Source organism: Diorhabda carinulata, chromosome 9, assembly GCF_026250575.1.
Source record: "Diorhabda carinulata isolate Delta chromosome 9, icDioCari1.1, whole genome shotgun sequence".
Lineage (NCBI taxonomy): Eukaryota > Metazoa > Arthropoda > Insecta > Coleoptera > Chrysomelidae > Diorhabda > Diorhabda carinulata.
Genome location: NC_079468.1, coordinates 6,559,771 through 6,576,236, shown reverse-complemented (window position 1 = coordinate 6,576,236; position 16,466 = coordinate 6,559,771). Strand labels below are relative to the sequence as shown.

Sequence of the window (16,466 nt, the reverse complement as noted above, 5' to 3'; positions counted from 1 at the left end):
TGATAAAGGATGGGTTTTCCTGTTTATCTAGGTTTATATGTCGTAGGTCAATAGACAAGTTGGGATTTTAGCTTAGGATAAGTAGGCAATTGGCTGATGGCGTGCCTATTATCCCTGAGTATTAGCGTTTGTCTATTCTCCTGGGACTTTAAATAAAATTCGGATAATAGAATATCTATTGAAAAAGGTCAAGCGTTTATCTGCAGTCCTATACTTCTAGCGAAAAGGCCAATACCGGTACAGTGTCTTGTGCAGTTTTGTATATTATTAGTCAGTTTAGTCGATACGTGAACTTGAAAAGTCGTTTCCAAAAACTCTTTAGAATTGAGAAGATCATTGTTTAGGTTAGGTTAAAGTTTTATGGAAAGTGCCAGAGCGAACCTCAGTGTGAACTCAAAAATAAAAACAAACATTGAAAGTGGCTTCGGTATTGGCCCATTCGCTAGAAGTATAGGACAGCAGATAAACGCTTGGCTTTTTTCAATAGATATTCTATTATCCGAATTTTAGCTAAAGTCCCGGAAGAATGGACAAACGCTTGGTCATTTTTCGACGAATAATCTATTGTCCGGCATTTAGCTAATATTCCGGGGAATAGGCATGCGTGGTGCGCCATCAGCCAACTGAATATTGTCCTGGGATATTGGGTGAAATCCCAACTTGTCTATTTATCTACGATATATACAATAGCTTCACTACTAATTAAAGAGATGACATTCATTATCAGTTAATGTGAAAATTACCTCATTGATCAAGTGCCTAGTCTAATAAACAGAAAAACTTTGCCAGATTTCGTTTTGTTAATAAAATTTTCCCATCTTCAGATTCTCTTTAAGCGATGACTTCTTCTCTTGGAGTAGATTTTTAGGCATGAAAACACCTCATCAGGTGTCCTATTTCGATTGATAAATTATACTATTTGAAAGGTCAGTGAGTGTTTTCATTTAGGGTCATTATATTATGGTGGGGGTTCATATAAATATTCGATAATATATTCTACAATGAATTAATAGTAGCTACTGTACACAAATAGAAGAATATATCAAGTTTTTACAGAAAGTTAGACAGAAACAATCAAGTTCGATGAAAGTAAGTTAGGTTAGATTAGGTTCATTTCATAATTGAAATCCTGAGCTGCATAAACTTCCGTCACTAGTTGCCTAATCTTCATGACAACCACGATCACGAGTTTGTACAGTGTAACTGAAGTTAGAATTTTATTACGGGTATTAAAATCACGAGTTGGCGCACGCCCAATAAAATACTTTGTTTCGAGTTTATTTCTATTCAATTCTTGTAAAAACTTGGTATATTCTTCTACTTGCATATAGTGGTTATTTTTCATTCGTTGTAGAATATACTATTGAAGATTTAAGTAACTGGGCGTGCGCCAACTTGTGATTTCAATAAACACCATAAAATTTTAAGTGCCTACTCGTGATCGTAGTTGTCCTGAATATTAGACAACTCGCGACAGAAGATTATGCAGCTCGGGGGTTTTTAATTATGAAATGAGCCCAACCTAACCTTACCTAACCTAACTTACCTCCATCCTTATGGAACTTTGCTTTGCATCCTTACACTAAGCAGTCTAAAGAATGTTATTCCTTTTTTTCTTTAAATTTGAAATCATTAATTACAGACAATTTGTTTCCCCGAATTTTAAATTCACATAGGTTGGTGGCAATATTGGGGTTAGAATTTTAACCAATTGCAAGTGTGCATTATTATGTTGTATGTACGTACTAATTTTACCAATTACGGCTTCAGCAAATTTTAAAATTTCATTTCGCTATTGTATATTGTTTAATATCTACCTATAGTCTATTTCAGAAATGTATATAGAAATAAAATGGGGAATTCCGTCCAGTTCAGCTCAATGTCGGTGTCGGTCATAGGTGTAGTTCTTGAAATATTGTGTAGGGTCGGGTAGTGGATTATACAGTTACGTTTTGCGTTTAACAGGTACCGTTTAACCTTCTATTAGTGCCTCTGCCTAATTCCAACCCTATTTCAGATTCGGCTTAACCTTGCGCCGTAAGGGCAATGGTGCCTTACCCAAAATTTTTAGACCTTCATAAGTATATTTGTTTAGTTTAACGCATCATTATTTGCTGTTAAACCTTAAATAGTATTGACAGTATCATAAGATTACTAATAAAATGGCAACATTTACACCAACGAAAAGATGTTCCAATAATTTTCCACTATCAATGAATAAAAAACTTATTTCAAATGTACACGATTGCATAAAATACGATTACCCGAAATTTACTGTACAAGAAACTGTCGACCGATGTTCCCGAATGACTGGAATCGGAAAGTCCACCGTTTTTAAATTATTGCGGGGGAGAAAGATAGCAGGCCAAGCGGTACCTCCCAAGAAAAGTCCAGGCAGACCAGTAAAAGTCCTTGATGAAGACACCAAAAGTGTAATTCGAAGAAAAGTTCACTCTTTTTATTTTAAAAAAGAAAAACTCACCCTAGATAAGATTTTAATGGATCTTGTACAGGATGACAATATTCCATTGATAGCTAAAAAACTTTTATGGTCCACTTTGAGAAATATGGATTTTGCCTGGGAAAAGCATAACCGTAAGGCACTTTTACTGGAAAGCGATGAAATTGTTTGCTGGCGACGAAAATACTTAAGAAGTATAAAGCAGTACAGAACAGAGCAGAAGAAAATCTTTTATCTTGATGAGACATGGATTAATGAAGCTTATACAGTACCAAAAACGTGGCAAGACAAAAATATAACCAGTGCTCGTCAAGCTTTTAAGGAAGGTATTAAGGTGTCTTCAGGTAAAGGGAAAAGATCAATAATCGTCCATATTGGAAGCGAAGAGATTACCACGAGGACATGGCTTCGGATGTTTTTGAAGACTATTTTAGTGAAATGATAAAATATCTTTCGGCTGATTCAGTAGTAGTTATGGATAACGCAAGTTATCATTCTCGACGCATATAGAAGACTCCACCTTCATCTTGGAGAAAACAAGAAATTATTGACTGGTTAACCATCAAAAGTAATGAATTTGAAGATAACTTGATAAAAAAAGAACTATTAGCTATAGCAAATTTACACAAACATCGTTTTATGGAATACGCCGAGGAAGATAGAGCAGAAAAACATAGTGTAACTGTGCTGCGCACACTGCCATATCATTGCGAACTAAATCCTATAGAACTTATATTGGCGCAAGTGAAAGGATTTGTAGCAAGACAAAACACGACATTCAAAACGAAAGACGTTAAGCTACTGTTTGATCAAGCCATTAAGGAGGTGACAGCAGAGAACTGGCGAAAAGCAGTCCAGCATGTCATTACAGAAGAGGAGCAAATGTGGGATCTTGATTACTTGATCGATCGGACCGTTAATTATAACTTCAAGAGGAGATGACAGATCCTCAGATGACGAAGAGTATTATGATTTTTTATAATTTAATTTCTGTATAATATATTTTTTGTATAACCCGAAAGGTGGCAGATAACATGCGGAAGCTATATCCGGTGTATAAATTTGCATAACTTCAAGTGGATAGCTATTTGTTTCTAATTTATCAATTTTCGGTATGATGCACTTGTAAGGTTTGGTCACATGTATTGGACGATGGTCTTGCATATTTTGTTTAAGTGGTGGGTATGTTAATGAGGTGATCTGATTCAAAGTCTTGAATGTCTTTCAATTTCATCATAAACACCCATTATGCCCTTGATAATACAACCTAAAACAATTCAATAATTAAAAATTAAATAATTTGTACGTAATATGTATTTATCACTTTTGTTTCGAGGTATAAATCATTTGCAGCTTCAATGAAGAGTAAATGTTTCGGATTTTTTCAGTTCTTCTTCTTCAGCCTTTCTTTTCCGATATATCTTTTGGTCACAATTTTCCAGTATTTATTTCGTTCATATTTTACCTGGAAAATCTTTCAACATTCACTTTAAATGTACGTGACATTGCATTTAATTTTCTCCAATATCATCTTCTAATTTCTTACATTTTTTATTTAGAAATTTACAAAGTTTTTTCAATCCATATCTATTGTTTTATTATTAACAATTTAACAATTTAACTCAGAATCTTAGAAACAGTTAAAGTTGACACGAAGAATAAAATTGAAACAGAAATTCTCATCATAGTCAAGCGATGTTGGTGATATCGATTACTATCTGGTTTCAGTACAACTGATAACATCTTTATCACGTTGTGATCTCAATAATGAGACAAACACAAAAATTAAACGAATTTTATATATATTACAAATATTCCTTAAACCCATACACGCTATAATTCAATTAAAAATATACAGAAACGGCTTTAAGTAGGTAAAAATATTTATTTATCAAAATATTCATATTTTTTATTAAAATAATATTATTATTGATTTTTGATTATCAAATTCGATATTTTCTAACTGTGTCATTTATAATTATAATATTTTGCTCACGTGAATTCATCGACTACCTTGGGAGTGACTTTTAAAGTGGATGTATTAAAAAAATCGAAGAGTTACTCACCCTTTGACAACAATTTATAGCAGTAGTTACAATATTATATCCATGATCAAATCGTCTCCATTTTACGTCTGAAATTATCGATTAACTTTCTATTACACTATTCGCTTAGATTACAGAGGTAGAAGACGACATTCTCCAAGTTTAAGGCCAATACAAGGAACTAATAAATCATTAATTTGATAAAGAGATAAAAAACTCATCAGTTAGCACAAATAGAGTGAAACTTCCCAAGTCCCAAGTCTGATAGTATCTATCCTTAATGAACGTAAACAATATCTGGATCAACCACTAATAAAAAGAATATCAGATTTGGTAGAGTTCTGGAGGAGTTGTAACCATTTCCTTTCTGAAATCGTTTTGAAGTATAATGTGCCAAGCTTTCTTAATATCATCTAAAAGACTTGCTTTGACTGTAAATGATATAATGATAGTAGAGACAATATCACATAAAAAGTGATTGTGATGTTTATTTCTGATTATTCGTATTCGAAGTATTCGTTTCATTTACAACTGTCAAAAAATGGAAAGGCAGCAGGATAAGGAAAAAGTTTTTTTATCTGTCAACTGCTAGACAGATTAAATATTTCAAGCAAGACACTTCGATCCAAAGAAATAAATCTTTCAACAGTAGCACATATTTACGACTCCTTTATGAGTATGTATCACATTTCCGAACGGAGTTTGATGCTTTTGAAGAGAAAGCAATCGAAAAATATCTCATTATGAGGATAGTTCAAGAAGAAAAAAAAATTAGAAAGCTGCAAAACGATGAGACAAGAGAACAATGCGGAGCAAATCTCAACGGACGGGACAGCTTCCAAGTAAACATGTTTCTAGCGATTATTGACAGGTTACTGAGCGAGTTGTCGAAACGAAAAATTGTTTACGAGGAAATAAGTTCACTATTCGACATCTTCATCTCTGGTAATGAACGGGATGAAAGAACCATTGGTGAAAATGCCAAGTAACTATGTTTCAAATTCCCAGATGATTTACCAGAGGAAGAGAGTTTTACTAATGAATGCCTTCACTTTTTTGGTTACTTGAAAAGTTTATACCTCGAAGAAGATCACCGCAAAACATTCTTCGATCTTTACAAAATCATCCATGATCAAGGGATTAAAGAGATCTATCCTTAAGTGGACATATGTATCAAAATTTTGTTGACCATAGCTGTCTCGAATTGTTCAGCTGAACGATCCTTTTCAGTTATGAAGCGACTGAAAAACTACCTCCGTTCAACAACGTCCAACGATCGGCTCAATTGGCAGGCGATTGAGTCAGACTTCAATGAGATAATTGACGTATTTGCTAAAGGCCAATCAAGACATGAACTACTGTAAAATGTAAATAGTATTTATTCCAGTTCCACCTTTGTGTAAGTAAATAAACATTGTTTTGTAACAATAACTTTGAAAACTGTATTAGTATACAGCATAAGCCATTTTTATTGCTATCAATGTAAATATATGATTAAGTAATGCTACAGCATAACTGTGTTGATCAATAGCCCGACTAATATAATAAGTTTACGTTTAGTTTGGTAAGAAGGTAGAATAACGTAACAGTTTTATAGTCTATTTAAAAAAGGTATAGAGTAATAAAATGGGGAATTCCGTCCAGTTCGGCTCAATTTCGGTGTCGGCCATTGGCGAAGGTCTTGAAATAGTATTGTTTGTAATATTAAAATTTCAAGTAATTGCGTAAGAGAATTAGGAATAGTATTTTTTCTGACCTGAAGTGTCAATATCGATTACTTAAGTAGTAGATTATACTTATAAAAAATAAGTGTACCTAATACTATGTACATAATGCCTAATTTTTATTCTGTTTAAATAAAATTCTTTCCTTTTTACGAGTATCCTACCGGCACACTATTTTCAGTGTTTGTGAATGGATAACAATAGGCTAAACCCATATATTGACCCCAACCCAGGTGCAATTGATAAAAAGAAAGAATTTTACAATGAAATCAATGCCAAACTATGACTTAAATATTCGTTGGGTCACTCTGTGTTGATATGTAAGTAAACTAAAGTTGCGATTTTAGTTCCATTCCCCCAAACAATATTTGTAATATTCTGATAGAGACAAATCTGTTTCATCAGTCAACTGACTGCAGAGATAATTTAAAATCTAAGGCTAGGTCTCAATAATATCTATCGTCATATTTAGACAATTTTATTGAGATTTAATTTCTTGGTCATGCAAGAAATTTTACTAGTTTCCAACTTTGCCAACCTTGAAAGCATCCCACCTCCCCTCTGCCTATTCCTCCCCATTACATGCTATTGGACAGGGCCGCAAATCAGGTGGCAAATTCGTAAATCCGCCACTGAGCAGGACTCAGAAATATTCCCATTGAGTTCTTGAAACATGGACCGACACTATTATACGAAATTATAACAAAACTATTCAATAACTGCTTGTTGAATGGGGACGAAATCCCAGAAGACTGGAATATGGCGTATCTTACATCAATATACTAGAAAGGAGATAAAAAGTGTGGCAATTAGTATAACTAGCCCAATGGGAAGGTTATACGACAAAGTTTTGAAATAAAGTATTGAAAAAAATATGATTGAAATAACAGAACGGATTTCGTGTGGGACGCTCATATATTGATAATACATTCATTTTACAGCAAATATGTAAAGCCAGAAATTTAGCAATACGTATTTGTTGATCTTGAAAAGGCCTACGATACCGTGCCGTTGAAAACTCTTTTTAATATATATTGACGATATCTGACCTCAGCATTTTTTATATTTGAGCTATCTAGAATATATACAGAAAGTAGTCAAGTTGGCAAATACTCTATCAAAAACATTTTCGCATTCGAAAGGTTTTAGACAAGAGTGTAATTTATCATGAACATTATTTAAAATATACATTCAGGAATCTTTGAGTAGCTGGAGAACTAGAATTGCGAGAATGGGAATTGAGATAGAAGATAGTGTAGAAAGATAGAGGAGACGATGCAGATAATTCAAATACCGAGGAACCATAATTTAGAAATATGGAACAACAGAAGACGATATAAGAAATAGAGTGCAACAAAGGTAAAAAGCTACACAAATTCTCATTGCTTTGGTCTGAAAAAATTAACCTGAACACAAAAATGACAATAGACAAAAGTCATAGTAGAACCTATTCTAACGTATGAATGTGAGTGCTGACAACTAACGGACTAAGCAACTGCTCTGGTACGGACATGTGATGAGGATGGAGTAGAACAGGTGGCCGAAGAAAACATTGATGTATCATCCGCAGAATAGAAGGAGACGAGGAAGACCCTCAAGGATCTGGAAGGAAGGCATTGAACAAAATATGAAAGACAGAGCTATCCAGGAAAACGAAAGGATAAATAGAAGAGTATGGAAAGAAAGCTGTAAGACTCCCGCTGTACATATATTGGTTTCGTTAAGAAAACATTATTTTAACGTTCAGCTTGGCTTAAATATATATTTTAATAAAAACTATAATTAACAAATGTTTGTTAAGTTTAATCATATTCGAATATTTTGACAATTATTGCGGTATAGATACTTTTTACTCTACATATATTGATTGTGTCCAAAAATATCAAACAAATCGATATATTCTATCCATGTTGTGCCTTTTCTCTCAAGTGTAGTAACAATTACTTTATCCTTTGCTGCTCTAGGTCTTCCTCTTTTTTTGTTTTCATATTTTTGCATCCCATACTTTCCTCACTGATATTGAATCTTCCATTATTTTCTAATGACCCCACAAAATAAACTGTCTTCGCTCAATGATTTCCATGAGTGACATGATTTCCAGATCTTGTATTTGGACATTTGTTAACCTCGTTTTTTTGTAACACCTCTCCCACACCTCAAATATTTCATCACTGCAGGAGGTTAAGCACTTTTTTGTTTATTAGCGAGTGTCCATGTTTCACAGCATTAATCAGTATTGGTCTATAAATAACCTCATAAGCAAGTTGCATTGTCTTTCTTTATACTTCTTTTTATTGATCAAGCGCTTGGTTATCCTGTAGTACGTATTGGGAGCATTTTTAATTCTCTTATTAACATCTGTGTCTTCATAGACTGTATCTATTCTGATCCAAGGTATTTTAAAGTGTTAACCGCTGCCATCCTCTATCCTTCTATTTCTAAGATAATTGTTTGAGTGCTATAACTGCAGTCTGTTATACATTTATTCACATACCGAACTGCTTTGTATTTTTCCAGATGTCAAAGTGTTTCTGTAGATCTTGGAGGTTTTCTTCAACTATTATATCATCAGCTAATGCTGCGACAGATATTTTCCATGCTTACGAAGCTCTTTTATCTAACGTACATTTCCTTTGAGTATGTTGAGCAGATATTTATTGAATTATGAATAGATATCTTGAAAAGCCTAGACTGAAGCCACCACCTTGGTAAGAAAAGACTGTGATAATTTTTTATCAATTACACGGTTAACATCTCGTTTATATAGAATCATTATTGCATTTCGTAAGTTAACAACTTTGTCAAAAGCTTCCTCGAAATTAAAAAATCCAAATAACGCATTTATATCTTGGTGGACAGCTTTCTAATCTATAGGTTTCTTAAAGGTAAATATATGATTTTGTACACTTCTATCTTTGCGGAGTTCGCTTTGTACATCATTTAGTGAATCTACTATAATATATGGTCTTAATTTGTTATCGAGGAATATTTCTTACACCTTCAACGAGTTATTAGTTTATAGTTCTTACATCTCTTTTCGTATCCCAAGCTATGTTGCATATTTTCGTGAATAAGTCTAAGCCCCTATAAGTTTATTTTGCCGCATCTTTTCTCTTTTATTATCCTTTCTCTATTTCCATCGTGATCCTTTTTATCATTAAAGTTATCTATTTTTTATTTTGTTTTATTATTATCTTTTGTTCCCATATGAGTCGCTTAGCTACGGCTTTCACGTTTCTATTACTTTTGCATCCTCTGTTAAAAATCTATTTCTACTTTATATATATTTCGACGTGTTTACCAGCCTCCTTCTCTCATAGATTTATTTGTTATGTGAAACAATTTTTGATTTCCTTTGCGGTTATTTCCAATTTGTTACCATCTAAAACATTTTCTTTGCTTCAGCTACCTTGTATGTTACTTTTTTCTTTGTTCTTTGTATTTTCCATAATTTTATGTTACTTATGTTCGTTAAATTATTTACTGGTCATAGATATTTTCGTACTCTCTTCTTCTTTATGTAAGCAAAATGGTTGTTGTTCCTCGTATCCTCTGCCGTTTAATTATTAGAGAGGTTGTCGCTCCATCTCTTGCGGGGTCTTCCAACGCTTCGGCACACTAAAGGCGACTTGCCTCTAGCTATTTTGACCATTCGTTCGTTCCACTTTCTTTTTCTTCCCAATATCCATTCGTTCACGTTGTCAATCTTACATGTTCTTCTAATTTCCTCGCTTCTCTTTGTCTCCTGTCAAAAAGTGTTTTCCCCGCGATGCTGCGCACTATTTTATTTTGAGTGGTTTCTAATATTCTTTTTGTGTTCGATGTGTCTGGTTTGGTTTCCGCTGTGTATGTTAATATAGGTCGGATGACAGTCTTGTAGATTCGGGATTTGCTCTCGATTACGATATATTTGTTTCGGAAGATTGTATCGTTCAGGTAAGTTGAGGTTCGTGCTGCTTTTGCCGCTTGGTTTCTTACCTCTACTCCGACATCAACGGATCCTGATATATCTGGGCCTGAGTATTTAAATTTCATCTCTTGTTGTATAATTTCATCATCTACAACCAGTTTGCAACTGATAGGTGTTTTTGAGGTGATCATGCATTTAATTTTTGCTGCAGATATCTTCATTTTTAAACTTTTTGCCGTTGTGTTGAATTTGAATAGTAATCTCTGTAGGCCATCTTCGTTTTCTGCAATCAGAACAGCATCATCGCCATAGCATAGGATCTTGATGTCTTTGTTCCCCATTTTATGCCCTTTCAGGTTAGGAGTGCTTTTTATTACTTCGTCCATGGGGCTCCTTGTCCAATACCATTGTTTACAAGAATTTCTTCGGTAGTTATGCCATCGATTTTGGCCTGTATTTTGTTTCTCTGGTAAATATTTTCGATGGTTTTTATGATGTATTATGCGATTTGCCTGTTGTATAGAAGGTGCACCACGTCCTTCAGTTGTATTCGGTAAACGCCTTTTCCAGATCTATAAAATACATGAACGCCGTTTTGTTATACTCGACGGATTTTTCAGTTATTTATCGCAGGACAAACATCGCATCAGTACAAGATCTTCCTGATCTGAATCCTTGCTGTTCATCGCTAAATGTGGTGAGTTCATTTATTTTGTTTGTCATGATCTTTGTTACTAGCTTCAAAGGTTGTATTTAAAAGGTTTATGCCTCGTTAGTTTGCGGGTATCTTTTTGTCTCGTTTTTCGAACAGTAAAATTGTGGTACTTAGACGCCATTCATCCGGAATTTTTTTATGTAATAGTATTTTGCGAGTTATAGTTGTTAGCTGCTGTTTCAGGCTTCTCCCGTCGTATTTAAGAATATCATTTGAAACGCCGTTTGAACCTGGATTTTTCTTTTTTTAATTTTATTAATGCGGTTTCTATATCTCTTTCTTCTATTTCAGCTACTTCGTTAGTTGTAATATCTGGATTGCCCGGTATGCTTTCTGTATCTTCTTATTTATACAATTCTTTAAGATATTGGACACACGTTTCCTTTGTTATGTGGTTTGAGCTAATATTGTCGTATTGGTGTCGTTTCTTATAATCATCGTAGTCTTTCGGAGTTTTTGTTGTCATGTGTTTTAGATAAGCCTTTTTTTTATACATTGTTCTTTGACTTCGTTGCAAAACCGTGGAGTTTTATTGGGACCGTGTTTTTGTTGTTTTATATCTCGGGTGCCAAGGGCTTCTGTTGCAGTTTTTATTATGTTCAGTTTTAGTTTTTCCCAGCTTTCATTCACTTTTTCTGCTTATTTTTCAGTTTTATCCCAATTTCAATTTAATATCATATCAGCCGAGTTTAGGGTTCTTATATCTGTCATTTTTGTTGATTCGCACTAGGTATACCTCGCTCAAGGTTTGATAATGATAGACTTTGATTATAATAAGTAAAATACATACAATGATGTGGAGTGGTAATCTAATAGAGTAGTTTTCTATTGAAATTTGAATTGGCACATTGGAGTTTAGCTGGTTAGAGCAATTACATTGAAATTCCTTATTATTTAACCGTATATTTTAGATCGACTCTTATAAATATGTATAACGTTGATAACCAAGAATAACCAAGATAAGAGACACATTGTAATACGTTAAAAGAAAGTCAAATGTATAACAACTTTATTGTAAGAACGCTCATCGGAATGGATCGTGAGATTCTTGTTTCATTTGTCTTTCAGTAATATTTTAATTTCATTTATGTGGTGTAGTATATATACACTGAGTTTTAGTTAGTTTATAAAATTTCATCCATCCCTTTTATGTATATTATTACCCTATTTATTGTTTTTACAACTGTCTCTTCATCATACTCTACCTTTGTATTTCAAAATCGCTATTAATCACTTATATTACGAATCAAACTATATCCAGTACTTTTACACTATCCAATAAGCGCTTCGATAAACTCTTCAGAGACCGAAGATTATTTATGATTAGAGAATGATTATTCCAAATCGTACAAAATTATTTATATTTGAAATACTTTTGAAGATCGTGCGTTATTTTAAATTGAAAGATCCACTCTAGACCGACCCTGAAAACAATCAAAGCAGCTAGCTTTAATGACCTCCTTTATTTTTGTGCTAGTGAAGCAGAAAGCAACATAACGATAAATATGGTATCATTAAGTTTTCATTTTAATGTTTGTTGTCATATTCACACACCACCACAATAAAGTTGGTTGTATCAGATGGTCGCTAACAAATAATTAAGAGAGCAAGCAAGATCGTAGAAATGAGAGTGGGACTGTCAGGTAGGGCAGATGATACATATCCAGACCAAAATATTTTATTTGTCTGAAGGTATAATATTATATTAAAATAAATTACGATGACTTCTTGAGATCGTATCAGAAACAACATTCCTCCGAGGTGATGTATGATATTATTTAGTCTTAAATAGGTTGAAACGTTGCGGGTAAAATGTTTGTTGAAGTTTTATTCATACTTTATCAGTTTGATGATGCTGCATGTGTGTTTATGTTAAAATAAGTTACAAAACATGTAAATCGTTTCTCCATCTCACCTGGGATTCTCGACTTTGAAGTAGCGACATACATTTGTTTTTATGGCGCCCTTATTACACAAAATATTATGTGAGATTCGAAAATGATTGATTTTTATTTTGTTTCAACCTAAATGAAATGAGACGAATCGTAGTGGAGGATTTAAAGGGAAAGGGAAAGTGGAAAGTATGTTTATATGCAATAATATTGAGAATTGTGTGGTCAATTACTTAAAAGAAACCCGAAGATTTCATGTATATTAACAAGTAAAATTCCATATATCTTCTAACTTCTAAGCATATGATTCAATTATTGAAATAATTGTATTTCCTAGTATGTAATTTCGAATGGTGTTGCGGGTTGAGGACTCAAAATAAAACTGTCCAAGATTTATTTTTTAAATGCAAATGTGTCGATGTTTTATTTGATCTTTATCAAGGATAAAAATACATGGTACATAATAACTCCTACGTTGATGAAGATAAATAAGTAAACAAAAAAATTGTGAAATTAGAAATGAAACAATAATCAGATAGTGTAACAGTATAAATATCTATAGATTTCTAGATTTATTCAACCATTTTAGTATAAATTTATTTGTTTCTCTCTCTAATTTCTTGGGTTCGTAGGTTGTTTGGAAAAAAAATTAAACTTCTGTGAAATATCACATTTTTATGTTAGATATGTACGAGGATGTATTGATATCTAGTTAGCCCAGAAATAAAGCAACAATCGATGGATTAGCACCACTCTGGTTATCCAAGACCTAAGAAGTTTCGTTTCCAAATATCTGCTAGAAAAGTTCTTGCTTCAGTTTTTTGGGATTGCCATGGAGTAATCACGATTAATTTTTTTGTAAGGGTAGAACAATAGCTCGAGATTACTGACCACTCTACGGGAAAAAATTAAAAATTGAAGAAAAGGAGTAGAGAGACTTCAAGCCATGGGTCTATAAGGCCTGCTGTGATATTGTATAAAAAAATTGAAAATGCTGTTGAACAACACCGTAGTTTATACTCATTTAAATAAGCTGTGAGTTGCTGATTGTTATTACGAGCAGATTGTCATTTTAACAAAACTCCGCAAAAGGGAATTACTATAAGTTGAAAGGTTACGAAAGGTTACTAATAGTGGTAAGAGTAACTTTCTCTTAAAACAACAAACTTTGAAGTAATACTACTATTTATCATGATTCATATTTCTTATTATCATATCAGAAAGAGATTTCACAGGTAAAATAAATGAAGCATGGCATATCGAGATGTTTCAGGAAAATAGTTTAGACATTCCACGTTAATCATCAAGTTGGACACAAAATCAAAAAATATTATCTTAGAAACATACAAATATTGAAAACTACGAATTTCTTTATAAATATTCAGCTTTCTTGAAAAAAAAAGATTTCAAAGCAGTTTAAAAAATTTATTTGTATACAAAAATTTCTAATTAATACATTATTTAGTTTATAGGCAATCAATACGTCGAGTACACATCTTGGCGGTCTAAAATAATATGAGAGATCCATACAAGAAATTTACGGTGATCATAACTCATTAAAAGATTAACTTTAGAAACTTACCTTTTGTCTATCGATTCAACTTTCTTTGAAATCGTATCTATTCATTTTGAATGTCTTGTGATGAACTTTTATGGATGTATAAATGATATATAATGCCTTTGGAATGCAAGGCATCTAACTTTATTATAATAAGATTAAAAACAATAAAAGTTCGAAGAATTTGTTGTCCAAAGTAGACGTCTTGATGTTTAATGAGTATTTTCATTAAAAGCAAGTATTATGTGGAATTTATAAACATAGAAAAGAGATTTTGATGTTCATATTTTTTTTCATGATTGAACTAGCTGACCCGGACAGACTTCATACTGCTTGAATAGATAAATTTAAGACCTGAATTGTTGTATGAAATAAACTTAAAACAAACAAAAGGAATCCTTTCTTTATTAAAACAAATAAAAAAATGCTCGTTATGAATAAAGTTTTATTATTATTTTCGATTAATTACACATGATGTTGCTTACTTACAGTACAGAGCTCTCCTGAAATACTGTCTATTTAAAAGGTTTTAATTTGATATTGACAGACACACACTCACAGTTATGATACAGTCAATCAATTTAAAGGTTTCTGAGGATCTAAATTTTTTGTTTTGTTTTGTGGTGCGCATAATTGTTAATACGCGAAACAGGGATACTCCAAGTTGATTTTGCAAACTTCTAGCGACTGGCCTTTCGATTTATTTATGGTCATTGTATAGGCCAGATGTACTGGAAATTATAAACGTTCAAAGTCGAATGGGAAATACGTTGGAGTCATCGGTATATGCGTAATCAAGACATTCTCTCCTTTGGATTTTCTCTTTATGATAGTTCCCTCAATGACATTATTCATCACCTTTTTCACAGCCAGTCTTGTTCCATTGCACAGTCGAGGTTGACTATGTTACGCAAATGGTGAGGTAGTTATCCAGGCAATTCCAGTGAATTTAAAAACTCTGTGGGATAGTTGACTACGTCATCCTGGTTCACAACAGTGTCGAATAATTTGGAGAAAACAAACTGTCCAGGAAGAAAATTTTGCATCTTTATTTTTTGAGGCCAATAGTGCTCGTTCACCCAGCTAATAATGGTTATTGAACTGTTGCGCTATATCTGGGAAAACAGGCTGAATGAGCTTCTCTTTTGAATTTATGATGACAGAAATCTGTGGGTAAAGTGATGAATCCAGTCAAGGAGTCCACTGCGATTTCGTTATTTCCAATATGTAACAACTGCTTCGCAAACACCTTTGCAATTTCATTCTCACGGATGTAGCGTAATCGTCACTCACAATGATAGAAGGATGCACTTTTTGTCTGAGGTACGATCCACATATTAGTAGGTTGTCAAATGTTAAATATTATGGTTGCGTTCATAAATTTAATTTGTGATAAAACATCAAGGAGAAACAAAATGTTTTTTTTTAATTCCGAGCATTTTCAAATAATTCAAGACCAAAATTAGCCAAATCAGTCCAACCGTTCTCGAGTTTTAGCAAGACTAACGAACAGCAATTCATTTATTTATATAGATAACACTAGAAAGTGTGTGATTAACGGTTATATCATGATATAAAACATTTGATCACAAAAATAGCGACCCGTCCTAGGTTTCGTATAGTGCCTACCTGTTTTGTCTTCGTATTGTTTCAGGGCGACTTGTCCATAAGTATTGCAGAGCTATCAAAATATTCAAGGCTGGAAAAATTATAATCACATAATTTAACTAAGGTAGGAAAACTGAATATTTGCAGTAACATGGAGCTGAATAGCATATAATAGTACAATGAACCTATCTAAATAAGAAAATGATATTCTGTTACATTGAGAAAATATATAAACCAATTCAAAAATAGCTTACTACACTACAAGGAACGAAAGTTGCATTCTCGGCCCTATGCATCATGATTCACGAGACCAAGAAAATTTCACGTTAGATCAGGTGTATAACTGTGACGGAACAGGACTAAATTATGAGTTCTGGCTATTAAATTAAATATACTCCCCTCCTCTTGCCACACACCTTTCTCTACGTTTTTATCCATTGATCGAAGCAGTGCTGGAAGTCTTCTTTGGTGAGTGCCTTTAGGAGCTCTTCCGTTTTTTGCTTTACCGCTTCCATCGACTCAAATCGCGTCCCTTTCAAAGCAGATCTTTTTC

At 33.2% G+C, this 16,466-nt stretch overlaps 1 protein-coding gene across 1 annotated transcript; it reads right to left on the bottom strand.

The window, feature by feature from the left end:
• Window positions 1-9,923: 9,923 nt before the first annotated feature.
• On the bottom strand, window positions 9,924-10,481 carry LOC130898078 (uncharacterized). Its single transcript, XM_057807121.1, has one exon. It carries the CDS (start codon window positions 10,479-10,481, stop codon window positions 9,924-9,926), a length of 558 nt encoding a protein of 185 aa, XP_057663104.1.
• Window positions 10,482-16,466: the final 5,985 nt, after the last annotated feature.

Excerpts from the sequence above, each read along its gene's own strand:
- LOC130898078 (XM_057807121.1), bottom strand. The coding sequence starts at position 10,481 with ATGGGGAACAAAGACATCAAGATCCTATGCTATGGCGATGATGCTGTT.